The sequence below is a fragment of the Streptopelia decaocto genome (genome assembly GCF_964273445.1).
Source record: "Streptopelia decaocto genome assembly, chromosome: 6".
NCBI lineage: Eukaryota > Metazoa > Chordata > Aves > Columbiformes > Columbidae > Streptopelia > Streptopelia decaocto.
Window position 1 is genome coordinate 32,683,432 of NC_138660.1, and position 19,069 is coordinate 32,702,500.

At 53.7% G+C, this 19,069-nt stretch overlaps 1 protein-coding gene across 13 annotated transcripts in view; it reads right to left on the reverse strand.

The window, feature by feature from the left end:
- Positions 1-19,069, reverse strand: part of PCBP3 (poly(rC) binding protein 3) — a 61,461-nt gene that overhangs the window by 41,204 nt on the left and 1,188 nt on the right. For 9 of the 13 annotated variants that reach the window (XM_082056408.1, XM_082056401.1, XM_082056413.1 and 6 more), the window contains exons 1-3: positions 14,131-14,173; positions 7,933-8,014; positions 6,732-6,837 (exon numbers count right to left, since the gene is read on the reverse strand). In XM_082056408.1, the coding sequence (XP_081912534.1) occupies positions 6,732-6,797 (66 nt within the window). In that variant the 5' untranslated portion in view covers positions 6,798-6,837; positions 7,933-8,014; positions 14,131-14,173. Of the gene's footprint in view, positions 1-1,923; positions 2,015-6,721; positions 6,838-7,932; positions 8,015-14,130; positions 14,221-19,069 lie in introns of those variants that run through there. The other 4 variants (XM_082056407.1, XM_082056410.1, XM_082056411.1 and 1 more) reach the window with 4 other exon arrangements.

Below are 19,069 nucleotides of genomic sequence, written 5' to 3' on the forward strand. Positions count from 1 at the left end.
GGGCATGAGCCCCTCTGCCGCCGCGAGCCATGCCGGCCAGCACCGTGCCGCCAGCAAGGTGCCCGCTCCCCTTGCCGCAGAGCAAGCGCCAGTTTTCCAAGCGGGTGCATGACTTGGAGGAAAAATAATAATAATAACAATAATCATGGCCTGAGAAAAGCAGCCCTGGGATTACCAAACCACAGAGGGTAAGAACATCCCACAAGGTGGGGAGCATCTCCCCATACAGGTGCCCAGGACCCTTCTGCTTCCACCTCAAATCAGTGCTGGCCACTGCAGAGGCAGTTCCCTCTGTCCGCTCCACACAACCCATGCCACCAATTTTGACAGTATTCCTATTTTCTGATCCTTTGCGCTAAAATCCCACAGCTTCTCCAAGGCGTTTTGAAGGCAGAATTCGCACCTATTGCAATATGAACATTAAATAATGCTGAAAACACTTAAAGAGGTGGTGTTGGTTTTTGTTGGCTTTTTTTTTTTTCCCTTGGTCTTCACCCGTAGCCTTTTTTTCCCCATCCCAAAATGATCAGTTTTCTTCAGAAAGAAATGTCGTCTTAATTCAGCTAGATTAAAAGAATATTTTTTTACAGTTACTTCTCAGGAAGAAAGAATTTCAAATTTGCTTTTGTATCTGAGAATACTAAAAATGTTTATATAAATCCATAAAAGAGGGAGATAGTCTGAGATTAAGAGCTTCAGAAATACTACTGAATCGTGTTGGAATTCTATATTAAAAAGGAAACCCCAGATATTAGGAAAATCTGCCTTTTTCAGGGTTTGGTTTCTGCATCAAAATGCAGGCTAGCATCTGTCTTCGCATCTGTCAAAACAAAGGTCAATCATTTTATGGATACTTAAACACAATGCCCTTGACCCAATCTTTCTGTTTTATTTTTAAGCTGGACGTGACTTCTGACTAATAAAATAAGATTTTCTAATATGGCTCACATTAAAATCATGTTATCCCAGAAAACCCAGATCACCAGAAAAATACATGTGAGAACATTCTCCCTTTATAATAAGGATATGATATTTTGGCATTGATTTCAACAGCATGTAAGTCCTTCACAACCTTTGCAACTGAATTTCACTGTTATACAGCAATGGTGCAACCAAAGAAAATGCAACAGAAATGCGATGGTATCAGAAAGAATTTAGCCACCCTGAGTAAAATGGGTATCTGAAGGCAAACCAAAAAGAAAACAAAGCGAACCTCACGGTAAAAGGTATTCCCCTCTCCAAATTTCCCCAGTGCAAGATAAAAAATTAATGGAAATAGAACCAAAAGGTAAAAATCAAATCAAATAGGGTTGGGGGTTTTATTATGTGATTAACATCTACGTTATTTTACTAGCAATTTCTTTAAGGCAATTCGATTTGCATTATTTCCACCCCAAACACATACATAAACAATACTGTCCAAAACCTGCACTGTAAATCACACAAATTAGGAATGGCTGAAGATTCTGGTTTATGCGGAGATGGACACTTCCCTGCCCAGAGATACAATCTTCAGCATTAGCCGCAAGACACAGGTAAAACTGAATATTAGCAAAATACAGCACACATGAGAACACAGAACAACCACTTTGCTAAACAATTTTGCAAAAAAAAAAAAAAAGTTTTTCAAAAATATTTTTGCAAATATTTTATAGCACAGACTTGAGAAGCAGCTGTTAACTTAAGCTGACCCCCTTCCTCACGCACCTATTTCTCCCATAATCCCATCTCCCTCCGACACGGACTTAAATTTCCTCTACAACAGCCTCACTTAAGACAGCTCTTAAGCATTCAACACCCTTTTAACACATACTGGAGTCCCAGACCCAACTCATTTCGTGATTTTTCCCTGATTTCCATCCATAGGAAAAGTTGCACGCGGCAGGTGGTCTTCCACCAACACAACCTTTTAAATCTTCTTACCTTCCCCAAAGAGCCGCTTTAGTGTCGATTTGGTGTGAGGGGGGTCCGGACAGATGGCCAGTCTTTTCACGTTTGGAAAGGATGAAAAATGCTACGGGGGGGGAAAAAAAATCCCAGTGATTTTTTTTTTTGCTGTACGGCGCAGAGGGCTCCGAACCTCATTGGCCCTGCGAGAGCCACCACGTGGGATGGCATGAAGGGCACGTGACCCATTTTCTCCCAAATCCCTCCATTTGCTGGAAAGGGGGACGCACCCACCACTGATGTTCTTGTTATTTCACTGGGCTTTGATTTTTTTTTTTTTTTCTAATTTTTGTTTAAAGGCCACTGAGCAAATCAGGTTGCCTTGAGGCGATGAGGGCGAACCAGCCAATGCATTCAACATGAAGGAGAAAGGAGCTCGGGTATGAGACGAGCACTGGGGTGCTGCCTGCCTGCCTGCATGGGGAAATTTGGAGATGCTTTATCAGGGTATCGGCACAGTGGTGCCCACCTGCTCTGGAGCCTCCAGGAGGAAGAGGAGGATGTAGAGCAGCACATTTGGCTGTACTAAACCCTCCATCCCAGAGCTGGCAGTGGTGGAGGGAAAGACCAGGCTGAAGCGCTGGCTGCAGACCCCAGAGCTCAGCTGGCTCCCTGAGCCTCGGAGGAAAGGGATGTGTTACAACTGCTTCATCACTAAAAAAATTATCTCATGCCCCCTGCATTGCTCCTGACGCCCCCCCTGCCAGCCTGATCCCATCCTCCACTGTCCTCCCAGATAAACGCACAGCGGTTGCACCGACCAGCTGCTCCGAGAGAGGACAAGTCTCCTGCTTTGGAGGCAGAGGGTCTGCTGAAACAGCTTTTTTTGCAAGAAAGACCAAGCGCAGTGGAGGGAGTGTGGCACCCAGGTGTGCATCGCCTGCTCCCACCACCGCATGGCCACACTGGGCTCAAAGGGCATTTCAAAGTGTCCACTCACCACACCTAAAAGACAGCACAATTCTGGGGATGTTCTGCCCCGGAGACCCAGTGGAGCAAGGCAAGGCAAGCCACAGCTCCTAGTGTCTGACTTCAGTGCTGGGGTTCATCCTTGCCCCAGGTCTGTCTTTCTCAGGGGACAGAGGCTCTGAACCACCACATCCCAGCCAGTCAAGGTCCACAGGCCTAGCAGCTTCTGTCCTTCCCTCAGTAACCACAGGTACCAGTCCATCAGGGCTTGACACAAAGTTTGGGGAAAGGAAAAGGAAATTTTGGAGCCCAAGACATCCTCTTGTTTTTCCCATCAAAGGTCAGGCCCATAGGTCATGCCACTCAGAATCTGCATTTTTCTGGCAACCTGAGTCTCCTCCCAGTAAATCCCTCAGCTGTGTCATCTTGTTGTGCCGGTGATACGCCTGTTCACCACCCCTGCCAGTGGAAAGCCCCAGATGAACATACCTCTAGCATCCACCCTTGAATTCCAGCAATGCTACTTCTGCAGAGCAGCTGTCCCCTATCATCCAAGGGCTTGAGCCCTTTTTATCTCAGGGTAACACCTGAGGCTTCTCAAAGAACCAGCTGAGCTTGGGCTCTGGTGAGAAAGCACAGCTCTGGCCACCTCCATGCCTTCTGGTCATTATCACCACATCCCAACCTGGCCGCTCGTTCTCCATCACAGCTGTTCCCCCACCCACAGCTCTGCAGGGGGACAGGAGGCATCAGGAGTACAGTCTCTATTTCCAGGTCCTTCCCCAGGCCAAATACAAAAATACAGCCATAAAAGACCCCAAACAGTGTAGAGAAGTGCAGAGCTTCACCTGAAATCCTTTGGCTCAGGGGGTCACACTTCTCCACCCACCAGCCAGACAATGGGGCATTTTGTTCCAACAAATACAAGCTGAGGGACAAGCTTGCCACACTGAAATGCAAACTACGGGCAGAGCCAAAAGTGCTCAGCTCACTGCTCTCCCCTCCTGTGTTTTGTGATGGCCAGCGTGCAAAGGGAGACAAGAAACCCCCCATCTTCCAGCCCTGCAGCTCCCTGTTCACAGCCCCCTCATCCTTCCCCAGAGATGCCCAGCTACATCTGGCTCCCCAGTAATCTTCTGAATAATTATATAATAGAGAGGCAGGCAGAGAAATAATTTTAGGCTGCTCTGTCGATAGAAAGCAAGCTGGATTAAAAGATCAGAACAAGCAATACTTAGATTAAAATGGTTTGTTATTTTCAGCTGCAGAAAATCTGTGGCTAAAGCACAGAAGATGTTGAGGGAAGGCACATCACCTTTCTTTCCCCTTAAAAGAGCTTTCTACGTATTAGCCAAGGCAAGTCCTAGGTTTCCAACCTATATTCAGGTTTTGTTACACAACAAAGAAATAAAATTGGCGAGTTCATACAGCATTTTATCTAAAGGCTTAAGAGCAGCATGGAGATGCTTCCAAGTTACATTTTGCTCTGCAGGCTGAGTCTGAATTAAACATCATCAACACATCACTGCTTGTTCTTGCGTCAGGAAGACAGTGTGTGGCTTGGAGGACAACTTCATTACCTACGAGAAACGTGCCTCCTGGCACACAGCGTGGGTTTTATTGGTGCCGACGCCTTTAGCATGTGCCTCCCTGTACCCCCGAGCTGACAGCAGGCAGATGCCCGGCTTACCAGCAGTGAAGAGGCAGCTGTGGCTGGGAGAAGCCCATCAGAGAGCAGTACAGCTCTTTGCAAGCGCCTATATGGCATCTCCCTGGCCCCCAGCAAGGTCGGTGGCGTGGGGGGCCGTGCTGAACCCCACGCTGACTGATGGCTTTGGAAAGGCGTGAAGGGGAGGCAGGAAAAAAACGGTGGGAAAGGGACCCGGTGCTGCGGGCCGAGCTCTCCACAGGGCATGGCGCTCGTCAGCCGCATCCCGGATCGATGCCGCCAGCTTTGCTCATTCACCTTCAAGTTCAGATTAAGCAGAAGGGTCAAACTGGGAAATCGTTTGTCGCTGGCGGGCACATCCCCACCACCCCGCAGCCCCATGTCACGCTGTGGCCAGTTTTCCCCTTGCCAGCACGGACACTTCCCACCCCAGCACCCTACTTGCCCCACAGCATCTCCAGTCCACAGCATCAGCAGTGACTGCTTGTCGCATTGCTTGGATGTGAGATGGAGCAGCAGCAGTTTCCCAGTGCCAAGTGGTCTCCAAAAACAGAGTCCTCTTCCAGGTGTCTCCTGCACCTGTAGTTTTTCTACAAAATAGTCATGGTACTACACGCACAGGATCATTTCTCAGTTCAAAGGATGAAATCCCATGGGGTGAGAGGTCCAAGACACAGCCTTGAAGGAGGCTTAGCATTTAAAATGAAATTTTGCAATTTGCAATTTGAGGCATAAGCTGCTGGCTTGCACTGAGCTGGGTACCAGGCTCCTCTCCTGCCTGTGGATGAGGGAGAGGGGCCAGGACACATGCTTAGGAGAAGGGAGGGGGCATTGAAGAAGTAGTGTGGGAAGGCAGAAAAATCAGGCTGGAGACCCTCCTGGAGGGAAGCAGGAGCTGCAGGGTGTCATCGTGTTCATCCAAACAATGCTTTAATAACCACTTAATGCAGAAAAGCCTCTTCACTAAAGCCAGAGAATAAAACCCACTTGCTGGGCAGATTGGGGTTATGAGCCCTTGTGGGATGACAGTTTGGGGACTTGGTCCCAGGCTGGACACTCATTGCCCTCAGCAAGGCCATGCCCTGATTTTCCTCAAGTTGGGTACGGGAAGCCCTTCCTCAAGAACTGTCATGCTCAAGGGGATGCCAGAAATCAGGGAAAAGGCAGAGCCCTCCCAGGGTGCCTTCTCAAGGGCATCCTTCCTTCAGCTCGTGGCCTCCAAGCTACTTGCAGGAAAGCCAAAGCCACCCTCCACCCCCAAAAGAAACTTCTCAGTGGATGGATGTGTTTGTAAGAGGCTGACCATAGCACACAGAAGCTCCAAATGGTGACAGCAGAGACCTCAGATGATGCTCACTCAAGACCAGGTACAATTGTTACCCACCACAGCACCAGTGACCTTGGACAAGCCTCCTCGCAGGTTTTTGGGCAAGTTCTACGCTGGCTGCCCTTTACTGGGTCACCTGCAGCTCCTCTGAGAAACCCTCCATCCCTTATCCAAAACACACCATCTTGTTGCAGGTATAGGGTGTTGCTCTGGCCGGTCTCTCCCAGGGTTTTGGGTACAGAAAACAAGGATTAGCAACACTTTCAAAAGCAAAGGGAGAGAAGAGAGGTGGGTTTGCCTGCCTCTGTAACACTTCTGCTTTACAGAGCTGTCTTCTCACTCAGAGATGCGTGTTCTCCTCTTTGCTAATGGAAAATGTTGCCCCGCCGTCCATTTGCAGTAGTCAATGCCTGGGACAATGCGATGGCCCCAGGCCAAAGCAGATCTATTTTAGTAACAAAAGCAGAATGGCTGATGAAAATGACCCCATCTATGCACATCCCAGCTTGGCTCCGCAGCTGGTTTTAATGGACCCCTGTGACCAGCATGGCGGAAAGTGGGTGGCAGAGGTGGCAGGACAGGAGACCTGCACAGATGAAGGACCTTTGCAGAGAGAGGCCCCCGCAGCAAAATACACCTCACAGGGTCCCTGTTAGTGGGACTGCACTGTGCGGGGGGCAAAACCCCCTTCCCTTTTTTGCCCACACCACAGCGCAGCCCCTCTCGCAGCGCCGGGTCCCAGCGGTGCAGCAGCACCTCTGCCTGCAGAGCCCAACCCCATCCTCCCTGCAGGCGTTTTACAGCCTAAGGGACACTGCGGTGCAGCTGCAAAGACCCTCCGCTAGAATTTGGAAAGGGACTGAGCTCACCTTACCTTACCCTGCAGGCTGGGCTCGAGCTCCAGAGCGATTCCTCAGAGGGTCCGGTTGCACCAGAAAAGGGCATGCTGAGCGCGGGGTGGAAACCGGGGCTCCGCGGCACGAGCCTGCAGACCAGGACACGGCAGAGATCAGGTACAGCATGGAGGAAGGACACCCAATGGCTGCTTACCATCCAGGAAAAGTGTATTTCAGAGAGAAATACAACATGTTTTGGATTGTAGGGGGACTCAAAATGACCAGGAGCATTACCTTCAGGTTTTTCACGGGGCAGGCAGCAAAGCCCTGTCTACACTTTTCTCTGCACTCAGAGCAGATTTGGACAGGTCCTGCCCCAGCATCTACTGGCCAAGGGAAGACATCCGAAGAGTCAGGCTGTGGAGGAGGACATCTCCAGAATGTGACCCCAGCAATACCCCCCAAGTGACCACAGCCCAGTGGCCCAGCTGCAGGAACAGCCCCGCATAGGGAGACCATGAGCCAGGGGTCTCCTTCATCCAAAAATCACACCGCCACAGCAATGGAAATCATCCAGCACGTTTTCATGACATGGGCGCGGGGTTATTTTTATTGCTTTATTTTTGCTGCTGCTCCCAATAAGTTAACTGGGGCATGCATTACCCATCAATAAAATCAATCAAGCAGCCTGAGCCATTAATAAGCTGAGTGCCAGAGGGCAGGAAAACCTCTCCACCGCCCAAAATATTCCTCGGGTAGTGGGACGGGCGAGCTGCAGGCCCCACTCGTCGCTCAGACTTGGTGCTGCTCTTGACATGCCAGGGCGGCTTGTGTGTTAGAAGGGGAAACCTTCCTCTTCATGGTGACGTAGCAGCCACCGTGCTCATCCTCAGTGACCTGGGAAGGAGTCCGTTGGCAAGAGGGGAGCCCATGGGACCCCCAAGGTCAAGCGTTGCTGTTCACAGCAACATCAGCACTAAGATCAGAGCAGGCTGCCCAAGGCTTTATCCCTTTGGGGCCTGAAAAGCTTCCAGGATGGAGATTGCACAGCTTCTCTCAGTGATCAGCTATCTTCAGAATTCATGTTTTTTCTCTCTCAATATTTTATATGTCTCTCTGAATGGCTGCCATGTCTTCCAAGGTAGCTACTGCATCCCCACCTGGTGTCCCCAACAAGCAGAACAGGTCCCAAACAAATGGCCAAAAAAATTTGAAAAGCATGAAAAACCCAAACTGCGACTCACCGTTGGAGGAGCAGAGGGGACAGGCTGGGGAGGCCGTGGGGCAGAGGGCTGGTGGTCAGCAGCAGAAGTGGCAGGGGAGGACCTGGAAGACAGTACAACATCTCAGCACCCTGGGGTGCCCGGCCAGCACCCCCACCTGAGAACTCACAAGAGCATCCTCCCGGCACCACCACCATGGCCGAGGGAAACCCAGGGGATGGGGAAGAGCATGGGTAAAACAGTCCTGAGCAGAGGAATACTTGGTAATTTTTTTATGCTGATTAGCACACACTGATTCCTGTGTTGAGAAAAAGAAGGAAAACCCCTGACCATAAAAATACATGTGGACAAGAGGGCTCAGACAAGGATGCAGGATGCTGGAAGCATGTTTGGTGCAGACAGAATTGTAAGCCAGGCTCAAAAACTGCTATTTGGATGTCTTGCGGCCCCCTGAGATGCACAGGAGCAGCTCAGTCAAACCACACACTTGTCTAGCCACCTGACTTGTGTTTTTGCCACGATTGAGAGACGGGAACGCAGTTTGATGCAAACAAGTGTTCGATTTATTGATCAGAGGCTACACACTTATATAGTCTATGGCTAGCGTGTTACATACTGATTAGTTACTTTTTGCAAAGTTAGTTCGGCTGAGAAGGTTTTACAAGCTACGTTCCCATCGCTAATAGTTGCTAACAGTTGCTAGTTTCATGGTCATAAGATATACTCTGTTGCAAGGAGAAGACACCTGTTTATCACAGTAAGTCCCTTGTTCTTTGTTCTTGCTTCAGCACGTTGTAATTTTCCACTGCAGCACATTCCCACTGTTGTCATGGCCTACTCTTACAACAGACTAGCTAACTTATTATATGTATATAAGACTATGTTATAGATCAATTCACATCATATGAATTTAGACAACCCACATGTTTTCTGCCATAAAGGTGCAGGTCACCTCCCAGTACGGACATCCCTACATTTCCCAGAGCATTGGTGCTGTGCTTGGGGCAAACCTCAGTTCCAGCACGGGTATGAGTGCACCTCAAGTATTCCAAAAGCTGCCTCCGAGCAGCAACCTCAGCACTGCAATGTGCGTCTTGACCACAGCTGCTTTCAGCATCCCCCAGCACCTGCAGGGCTGTCTCCAGAACAGCTCTGCCAGGCACAGCCGTCCAGTGTCACTGGCTGTGGCAGCTGCCTGTGTCCCCACATCACACGACAGTGGGGTCTTGCTCATCAGTGACCAACACAAGGCAGCCAGGAGTTGTCTTAAAAGGCAGCATCATAAGCTCATGGACAAGCAACTTTTTGGTCTGCTAGTAGACTATCATCCTCACCATCATCTCCTAAATCCTCTCTCCAGCACAGCTAAAGCCCCTGCACCTTGTGTCTGCTCTGGTAGTACAAGCAGAGGAATCAGTTACCATTTTCCCTGGTTGTTTCTCTCTAGTGAAACATGGACTGGTGCCAGGAGAAAGACACCAGCAAACTTAAGCCAAAAGCTTTCTATCTTCTGATCCATGTCAGTGGAGAGCACGGCTGCATCCCTGCAAGGCCAGCTTGCCTGCTAGCTCTCATGGACTAGGTTCCATTAGTAAATTGGGTCAGCAACGTTCACAAGGGGTCACCCAGGATGCTGAAGGAGTCATTTGTGAGCAGCTGCCCCTCACCTGTGAATACCTGGCTGTGCCCAGAGGACACCTTGCTTGGCCCTGTTTCTGGGACCATGGGGCATCTGTGGGGTCTAAGGTCTGCAGAGAGCACGGGGGGCTTGCAGATATCCTCTTGCTTTGCTGCACCCCCCCAGGGAAAACTCAAACCCTCTGGGAAAACATGCTGTGCAGCTGGTGAGGGATGCACCAGATGGGCTGGGGATGTTCTCCCACCACATCCCCAAATTCCTTCATGTCGGAGGGGACCCCGTTCACACCCAGTCGGGGTGCAGCAGCCCCTGCGCGGCCGGGATCTGCTTTGTTCTGCTGCTTGGGGTTTTCATCGTGTAGGGGAGAGAACGATCCTCCCCTGACCTGTGTTCCCATCATCCGCCTTACTGGGTGTTTTACGCAGACAGAGGCAATGATTTTAATGTCCCAGTGAACAAGCTGTCGGGACGCATCAGCCTCAAAGGGCAGGCTTCAGCGACGGCTTCGCCTCCCAGGCACTGCCTGAGCAAGGAACACCGATTCCAGCTCCCCACACACACACGCCATGCATGTGCCACCGGTGCCCGTTATTTTCCAGCCTTTTAACAAAACACCCTTCAAAATCCCGCTCCTAAGGAGGGGGAGGCAGTGAGCCCAAGGTGTGGGGGGCGCAGGTGAGATGCTGCAGGGACAGCGCGGCCGCCGGGCAGGCAGAGCGGCCAGCGCTGTGGGCAGGAGCCAGCATGACGTGATGGGACCTGAGCGCTCTGAAGCCATCAAGAGTCTCGGCAGAGATGAGCTGAGAAAAGCCATGAGCGGAGCTGACGTCTGCCCCCTGGGCGGGTACCTAATGAGCGGAGACATTGTCCATTTGGGGAGATGAGGTAAAGTTAAAAGATTTCCGAGCTGACACCTGGCAGCCTCCATCGGTATTCTTGGCGAAACAGCAAGGGAAGGAGAATGGAGACAGGGGGCCAAAACTGGTGCCCCCCCAGGCTCTGCAGCTGTGGGTGAGTGGGATGGGGACAGCAGTGGCATCTCAGCATCTCTTCTCTGCTGCCCAGAGCTCCCCTCTACGTGATTTTCTGCCACATTAGAAGAGAAACTGGTGTTTTCTGAGAGCTGCCCCACCAGGAGCATCCCCAGAGGGGCGTCTGGTGGGGTCTCCCCATGCCTGCTGAGAAGGCAGCAGCATGGGGAGCGCATGTTCCTGGGTCCAGCAGCACGCCAGACCTGCTCCTGGCTGAGCTCTGGGCACGGGCACAGGCGGTCCCCGCGGCCGGGAGCAGAATGGCACTCGGCAAAGCCCTGGCCCTCAGCACCACCCAGCAGCCCCTCCCGCCACTTCCACAAACCTAATTCAGTCAGTCCCTATAAATCCAGTATCTGTAAGCCCACTTGTCATCTGCTCTTCCCTAACTTACCTCCAGTCTCTTTGCTACCCACCACCTTCAAATGGCGCCTGGTGACGAGACGGGAGCGACGGAGCGGGAGAGAGGAGAGCCCTGTATCGCCCATCACCTCCCGGTTTTCCCCTCCAGAAAACCTGGCTCTAAAAGTGCTTGTAAGCTACCAAACCTCCTCCCATTTACCCCCAAAGCCCTGGCAGGCACATTGTTAGTTCACCTGGGAAACCCTGCACTGAGGTGCTTTCCTCCCCACCTGCCCACCTGCTTTCCCAAAGGCCAAAGGGTTTTTACAGGGCAATCATCTCCTTGGGACCATCCTGGCTGGAAGGGGTTGGTCCTTGAACATCCTCAAGGCTTTTCTACCAGCCAACAACAGCTGAAAAAGCCTTGCCATTGCTCCACACAGTTCTCATCAGCTCCATCAACAAACGCCCTTCAGGTCTAAACCACACCATAAGTGGGATTTTCACCCACGTAGCTCTGGAGCTTTTTGCTCCTTTCTGACAGATATAGCCAAAAACGCCCAGCTCGGGGTGCAAACCCAAGGGTGGCTTTGCCCACGATGCCCGGGAGCAGTGACAGCAGTTGGGCTCCCTCCGCTCCTCTCCGGCACCCGCTGACCTGCTGGGCTTGAGCAGATGGAGCAGCTGCAAATCCCCCACTAAGCCAGGGAAGGAGACTAATCTCCTAGAGGACAAATCAGTTGGTGAGGGGAGGAAGCTCAGCCTTTTGCCTTTTCCTCCCTCTTCTGGCAAATGCCAGAAGCACCCAGCATGCACAGAGGGTCAGCAGCATCACTGAGTGCAGAGGAGGCAGTGCTGGGGGCTTGGGTACCCAGTGGAGACCTGGTTTTGGGACAAGCAGGCATTTCATTTAGGTCACAGCAATCTAAATCATAAGAGCCCTACCCAGGGGGACAGGGCACCTAGTGTCTCCTTGGGGAAAAGCACCTCTGGTGAGTGTTAAAACTTCCAGAGCACTCCTCTGCTATGAAGGACTGAGGCTTCACTGCACATTAGAAATTCTTGGTGGGCTTAGGAAGCCTTAGGAGTCACCACCAGGATGAGACAGACCATCTGCAGTGGAATCCCTGGTCCTTGCTAGCCTTTGGGGATGGATGGATTAGGTCCACTGGATTGGGCTAGTTTAGGTCCCCAGGATGGGATTTAGAAAGCCAAACATGCTTTCTCCAAAACCCAGACATCACTAAAAGGATTAGGAGTGACATAACGCACCGATGTCAAAGCAGTGGAGCCAGAGCTGAGCCCCAGCAGCTGAGCACCGGCAGCTACCCAGGACATCACCTATGGCCAAGCCCATTCCGTGCCTTTCAGAAGGGTGTTTCTGCCCAAAAAAACCCATGGCAGAGGTCAACCCAAGGAGGCATCAGGCTCTGTACAGCCTGGTCCTGATCCCGGGGCCATTTGCAAGCAGCCAGCACCCTCCAATTCATTCTCCTTCTGCTTCAGAGGCAACCGAGAGCAAGGAGGTCAGCAAATGTGGTACCATCCTCCATTCTTCTGGGTTGTTTCATTTGGGCTGTTTTGTTTTGTTTTCTTCCATCCTTTCTTTATCATTGCTCCTCTTGCCTTGCTTAAGGGCTGGCAAAACTACTCCTGCCTGCTTGCAAGAGAGAAACATCTCACCAGATACTGTCAGTTCCACTTGCAAAACTCTATGGTGTTTTCTAGCCGCGCCAGGGAGAGCTGTTGACGACAGTAACGTTAGCTCTCATAAACACTTGAAAGGAGAAGGTTGCAACCCAGGGCAAGGACAGAGACTGTACAGGCCAGGACATGTGGTATCTGGGCACGGTTTGCACCCTGGCCCTCTGGTGGAGGAGCATGGGTGGCCGGCAGAGCCCGGTGAAGAGCTGGCTGAGGCGTAACACACGTCAGCACAGCACAGCATTGCTTCTGACACTCACCTGGGGAGCCAGAGCCCCGGCGCAGAGTCCACACGCAAGGAAATGTCCTGGGAGAGAGAGGGTGAGCTATCGGGGTATGTCCCTGTGGACCACGGCCACCCAAGCTGAGCAGTAAAAACAGGCAACTTCAGGTCCCTCATTCATCCATCCCCTGCCATGCACTTAGGTCTAAATTTCCCAGGAGGGGTTAACACATTTTCCAGGTGGGGAAACCGAGTCACAGAGGCAACCAAACAAGAAAGGTACCTGAAGATGTCCCCCGGGTGGATTTTTCAGTGGGCACTAACACCCGATGATGCTATGGAGCTGCTTCTCCGCACCTCACTATGCACTCACCATCCTCCCCATCACAGCCTCATGTGTCTCTGCACAAGCTCCAGAAGCCCACCCCGTGCATCCCCAAGGCATCCTCCTCCCCTGACATAAAGCACCCAACACAGTCAGATTAGGAGAACTTTCTTCAAAGCTAGGAGATGTCAGAAATGTAAGCATTTTGCCTGCTGGCTTTGGGCTTTGCAGCTTCCCAAGATCCCTGAGGTTTCACGGAGTGGCCACAGCAAGCACAGCGGAGAGACCCACCTGCCCCATTGGGCTGCACTGTCACAGGAGAGGGCTTGGTTTCACAGACACCCCTCTCCTCTCTACAGCTCCCCAAAACCTTGCCTTCATGTTATCAGTCAAATAAAAGCCTTTAAATAGGGAATTGTTTCCGTATTTGAAGGAATGCCAGAGGCACGGAGTGAGTCAGGCTGTGAGCATCTCTGGAGGTCTCTGGTCCAGCTCCTGCCCCAAGCAGGGTCATTCCAGAGATGGATTAGGCTACCTAGCATGAAAGAATTTCACCCTGAAACCTCGAAACTTTTTCCGAACCCTCCATTTTTTGCCTGCACACTGGGAGGGGCTCTGCCGTGGGCTTTCCCAAAACACAGAGGAAGAGAAGAGATGTTCGCTTCAGGCACGGAAATTTGGATGCCCTCATCCTCATCACCAAAACAACTCATTTTTATCATTTCAGGAGCACAACAGGCAGCGGGGATCTCATCACAAATCATCCAGCTTCCTAACATCACCTGGTAAGGGGGGATGGAGTGGCCACACACCACCCCTTGGCAGCACAGAGCCGGTCCAGTGCAGCCTGGCCACCAGCCAGTGTGACCTGTGCCAGGGAGAGACACGTCACTGTCACACCTGGAGTCCCCTGGGCAGCCCTGGACCTGCGGCAGGGCTGTTCCCACCTCCTTACCCCCAGGACCGGTCCCCAGAACAGTGCGATGCGGGGGCACATCTGGCAGCCTTGGGAAGGTGACGGTGCAGCTGGCCGGACAGCTCTTCTCTGCAGACAAAAGGGACAAGAGTCAGGCTGTGCTGGTGAAAAAGTGTCCTCCAAATAATGCACCCCTATGCCACACAAAGCGCTTGGCTGCCCAGCAAACCGCCCCCAAAATCCTCACGAGAGCATGGAGCAAAGATGTCACAACCAGAAACATGTAACCACATCATGGGGGGAGTCAGGGAGGGCAGACCCCACATCATGGTGCGTTTGCACAAGGGTCAAGGTTTCAAGGCAGAGAACCCCGGCAGCACCCCCAGCCCCATCTCGGCTGTGGTTTGCTGTTTCCATGAGCCTCGTGTTCATGCCATGTTTGCTATGAACACACAGTCCCAAACCAGGCATGCAGCAAAGCCGCACGCTGCGGATGAGAAACCCCTCCCTGAGCAGCAGCTCAGCCGCTAACGTCGAGAATAAGCAGAGCATTTGCTGCATCCACTTGCAGCAGCACATCGCTTAAGTTTACAAATGCGTTGCTTAAGTTATTATCTTATAGTGGCTTTTAGGAAAAGACTCTGCTCCCTTCCCACCTCCAGCCAAGTGTGGGCAGGCTGGTGGGTTGCTCAGCCCACTGCAGGTCCCCATCCTAGGGACACTCGCGCAGGTGCTTCAGCATCACCTAGCACCCATCCCAGAGATGCCACTGTCCCCACCAGTTCCCTAAGGACAAGCCAGTCCTGGCACTGCTGGGAAGCAGCTTTTCCCAAACCCCAGGGCACTTGGATTTTCAGGAAACCATCACCTTGCGCTGAGAAAATCTGGACAAGAGGGTTTACTCCTTGGTGGCAGGGATGCATGAGTCATCCTCCAGCCGCTGCCCTTGAAACTGAGCCAAAAAAGCTTTTACCCAAAGCAGCCAGCAATAGGATACCAGATCTGGATCTCCAGGATTAACCCCTTCCTGGGAGACAATGGCTGGTCGCCCTTGTATGTGGATGGACCCTCTTTCTCCTCCTCTGGTTGGCCCCGGGTTTCTCCACTGTGTGCATGCACCAGGCTGGTGGACACGATGCCAACGCTGCCCTGGTAAGGGCGGGTGGGACACACGCCGTGAGACCCTGGTGAGAGGCTGCTGCTGGCCCAAAGGGGGCTGGAAACACATTCCCCACAGCTGGGGAATGGCATTGCTCTTCTGCATGTCTTGTTGCAAAGCCTGCGCAGACAGGCAAGAATCTGGGGATCAGCAAGGACAGGAAGCAATTGAAAAAAATAAGGCGGAAAACTCAAAGCACTTCATTTTGCCATTTTCAGTGGAAAGTGTTTGGTTTTTGCACTCATGAGTGCTCTCTTCATTTAGGAAGTCACCAACCACCTGTAGCTCCTGTCAAAGGCTCCCCATTGACTGAGTCTCCATGGGATTTCCCCAAAATGAGGGGAACCTGCACACTAGGAAATCCACATTCCCTCCTTAACAGAAAACAGCCCCTTGGGGACACCCAAAGGAGGAACCTCTGTGTTAAAAAGAGTTTTTCTTCTTGTGTTTTCCCTGCAGGCAGTCAGACAGGTGCTAGCACTCACCCTCCCTGCCAACCTGATGAAAAAGTGGACCTATTTCTGTGAAGGATCCACCCTGGGGATGGAAATGCTGTCCCCCAGCCTGGGACACATCTCTGGCATCCCCACAGCCTCCATGCAGGAAGGACAGCTGATGGGCACCGCATGGGATGCTGGCTGTGTCATAGTGCCATTAATTCGCCTCTCCAATTAGCAGGGCAAAGAAGCAGCCATTACTGCCGCCAGCAGCTGCCTGGACTGTGTTCCCTTCCCACGGAGGGGCATTTGTTCCCCCTCCCCAGGCTCTGCCCCATGGGACGGACACCACATATGCAGTGGTGCCCACAGCATCCCAGCCTCGCCGTACAGGCCTGTTCAACAGGTGGGTGGGAGCCAGCTCCAGCACTGAAACAAGCCCACACTCTCTTGGGGCCATGGAAAAAAGAAGGGAAAGGAGCCAGGGGTTATATTTGTACCCACTAACCTGGGCTGGAGCCTCCTACAACAGCCCCATGGACCCAGGGCTCAGGCAGCACAGGGGCTGAGCATCGCTTGACTTACCACAGCAATGTCTGGCAGCACTTTCGGCACCTGCACGGGACTGCCCTGAGCTTCACGGCAGAGCTACACCTTCTCAGCCATCATTTAAAGCAAGCTCAGACAGGGGCTTCCCTCTTGCATCTCCCAGAGGCCACTATGGACATGCTCCTAGAAAGCATGGAATAGGTCACAGAGATTTTGGGTGCTGCCTTCACCTTCCATGGAGGTCTCCACCCCCAGGCTGCTTGCTTACAGCGGAGCTGGTCTGCACTAGGTGCTGCTATCCATTTCATCCACCCTCGGGGACCCCTGTGCACCTCCCAGCCCAACTAAGACCCCAGCACACAGCCATGTTCAGCGCATCTCCCACCAGGACCAGCCAGTCCTTTGCTACAGCATCCCTTGGGATGCACAGACGTTCTCTCCTCTCATAAAGATGGAGAGAGGGCGTGCACCATCCATGTCTGCAGGTCAGGAAAGCCTGGGGCACCTGCACCATGTCGCATGGCCGCAGCACTCAGCTTCAGCCTACACCCCCAGCACCATGGGAGCCCCAGAGACATCACAGCCCCAAGCTGCCCCATCTACCCTGGGCTCACAGTGCTGCAAACCTGGGGAGGACGCCCTGCGGCGCGGGGCTCTGCGCCATTCCCGGGGGGCCTTGCAGCATCCGCACCAGGGTGGGGACGCTCTGCAGCACAGCGGCCGATGAAGGATGCTGCACAGGGCTGAGATACAGCAGGAAGGGTGGAATGGTACCCCCTCCCCAGGATGGGTCAATAAGGCTTCATCCAGACCCCAGAGGGACTTGCTGAGAGAAGATGGGCAATAAATGCCCCTGTTGCTCCAAAGGTGATACCTAAACAAACCTACTCCTCTTCACCCAGCTCCACGAGATGGGAGGTGACGGCTCCAGTGGGGAAGGGGGAGCAACCCGTAGAGAATCCTATGCTTCCTCAGGGCATTTGCTGATGAATCAGCCCAACTTTGGAGGAAGGATAGGAAAGTCCCAGCTGGGGAAATGGGCTCCCAGGAGATGATTTGTGCAACTGCAAGGAAGTTCGGAGGTATCCTCCAGAAACAAGGCCTGGGCCCCTTTCCTCCCCCCAACATCTGCCCAGCTGTGTGCACTAATGAGCTGCTCAGGGGGTGCTTGCTGACTGGCACACCCAGAGCTGGGGCTTAGAAATGACCATCATACTGACAGCTGCAGGACCCTGTGGGATGCTGACACCTGAAGGCCACCACCTGAAAGCCAGCTGCCTGTGCAGCGTCACTGCCATCACCCATCCCCATGTGTACCTCTCCCTGCAGCAGCAGGTGGGGGGCTCGGCAAGCTGCCTCCTTTGGGGCATTCCTGCCTGTGAGCCAGGGCCATGGGGACAGCACTTTGGGACCTGTTTCGGCAGAGTCCAGCCCTTGCCAAGCTATGCAGCATCCCAGGCTGGCAGTCAGGGACAGAAAACTCTCAGCAGTCTCGCAGAAACACCCACCCAGGGAGGTGGTAGGGCGCAGGGGGAGCCCCTCAGGATGGGGACTTGGGGTGGCCAACGCTCTACAGAGCTACCCTGGATTTGGAGGGTGCTCACCTCCTGCCCCAAGGCTGGTTCCGAGTAATGCCGCACTGGGAGCCGCCTCCTCGTCGCAGGGACTGTGTCCCCTTCCCTGCCACCACACAAGTCCACGCGTGGGGGACCCGCCCCAAGGATGGAACCGGCTGGGGCAGCGTGTGGCCACCTGGTGCAGGGCAGCCCCTCTGGTACCGGCGGCTCCGTCCCGGGCTCCCCCGAGCCCGCCCCCGCCCTTAAAAGAACGCCCCGTGGAAGGCAAATCCCTACCTGCCCCCGGACAGACGGACGGACGGGCTGTGCAGAGCGAGGAGGGCTCGGGCAGGGTGGGCAAGAGGAAAGGAGAGGAGCGGAGTGGCGGAGTTGGGGGCCGGGAGGGCGCGGCGGGGATCGCTCCGGGGAGGCGGCAGCCGGAGCCCGGCCCGCAGCCCTGCCCGCCCCCCCGGCTGTGCCCGGCCCCGCAGCCCTGCCCGCCCCCCCGCCTCTGCCCGCCCCCCCGCCTCTGCCCGGCCCCGCAGCCCTGCCCGCCCCCCCGGCTGTGCCCGGCCCCTCAGTCCTGCCCGCCCCCCCGGCTGTGCCCGGCCCCGCAGCCCTGCCCACCCCCCGGCTCTGCCCGCCCCCCCGGGGCACCGCCCCGCCGCCTTGCCCTTGTCCCAGCCCTTCCCTGCCTCTGGTAAAGCCCCTGTCCCTTTCCCAGCACCAGACCTCGACACTGGCCCTGCTCCTGATCTTGCCCCTAAAACTGCCCTGGGTCCTGCTCCTGTCCCATCCTTCGTACTGAAGCCACGTCCCAGCTCCAGCCCAAAGTCCCAGAAACCGTGCATCAGGGGATGCCAGCCCTTGGCTCTGGTGGCCGCCTGGCCCCACATGAGCTGTCTGGTGGGAGGCTGGGGTGTCCTATGCTGCTAGTACCCTGCACTCTTTGCACAAATGCATTAGCTAGCCTGGCCCTCGAACCCCTGGGTGCTGTCCCAGGCTTTGAGTCGTCTGGCCAGTGCCTGGGGCTGGTAGCAGCAGTATGAGTTTGCCAAGGGACGCACACTGGGGTGGATGGGTGAGAGTCCTAGGTGACACTTCTCAGGGTCATTAAGACCCATCAGTGCCCTGGCACTGCCTGGGTGCACAGCATCACCCTGAACCCACACCCTTGGGTGCTCTTGTGCCCAGGTCCTACTGCACACACCTAAGGGACCCAGCCCTGCAATCATCCTGGCAATCAGGGGACGGAGAGACCCACCAAAGGCTGACCC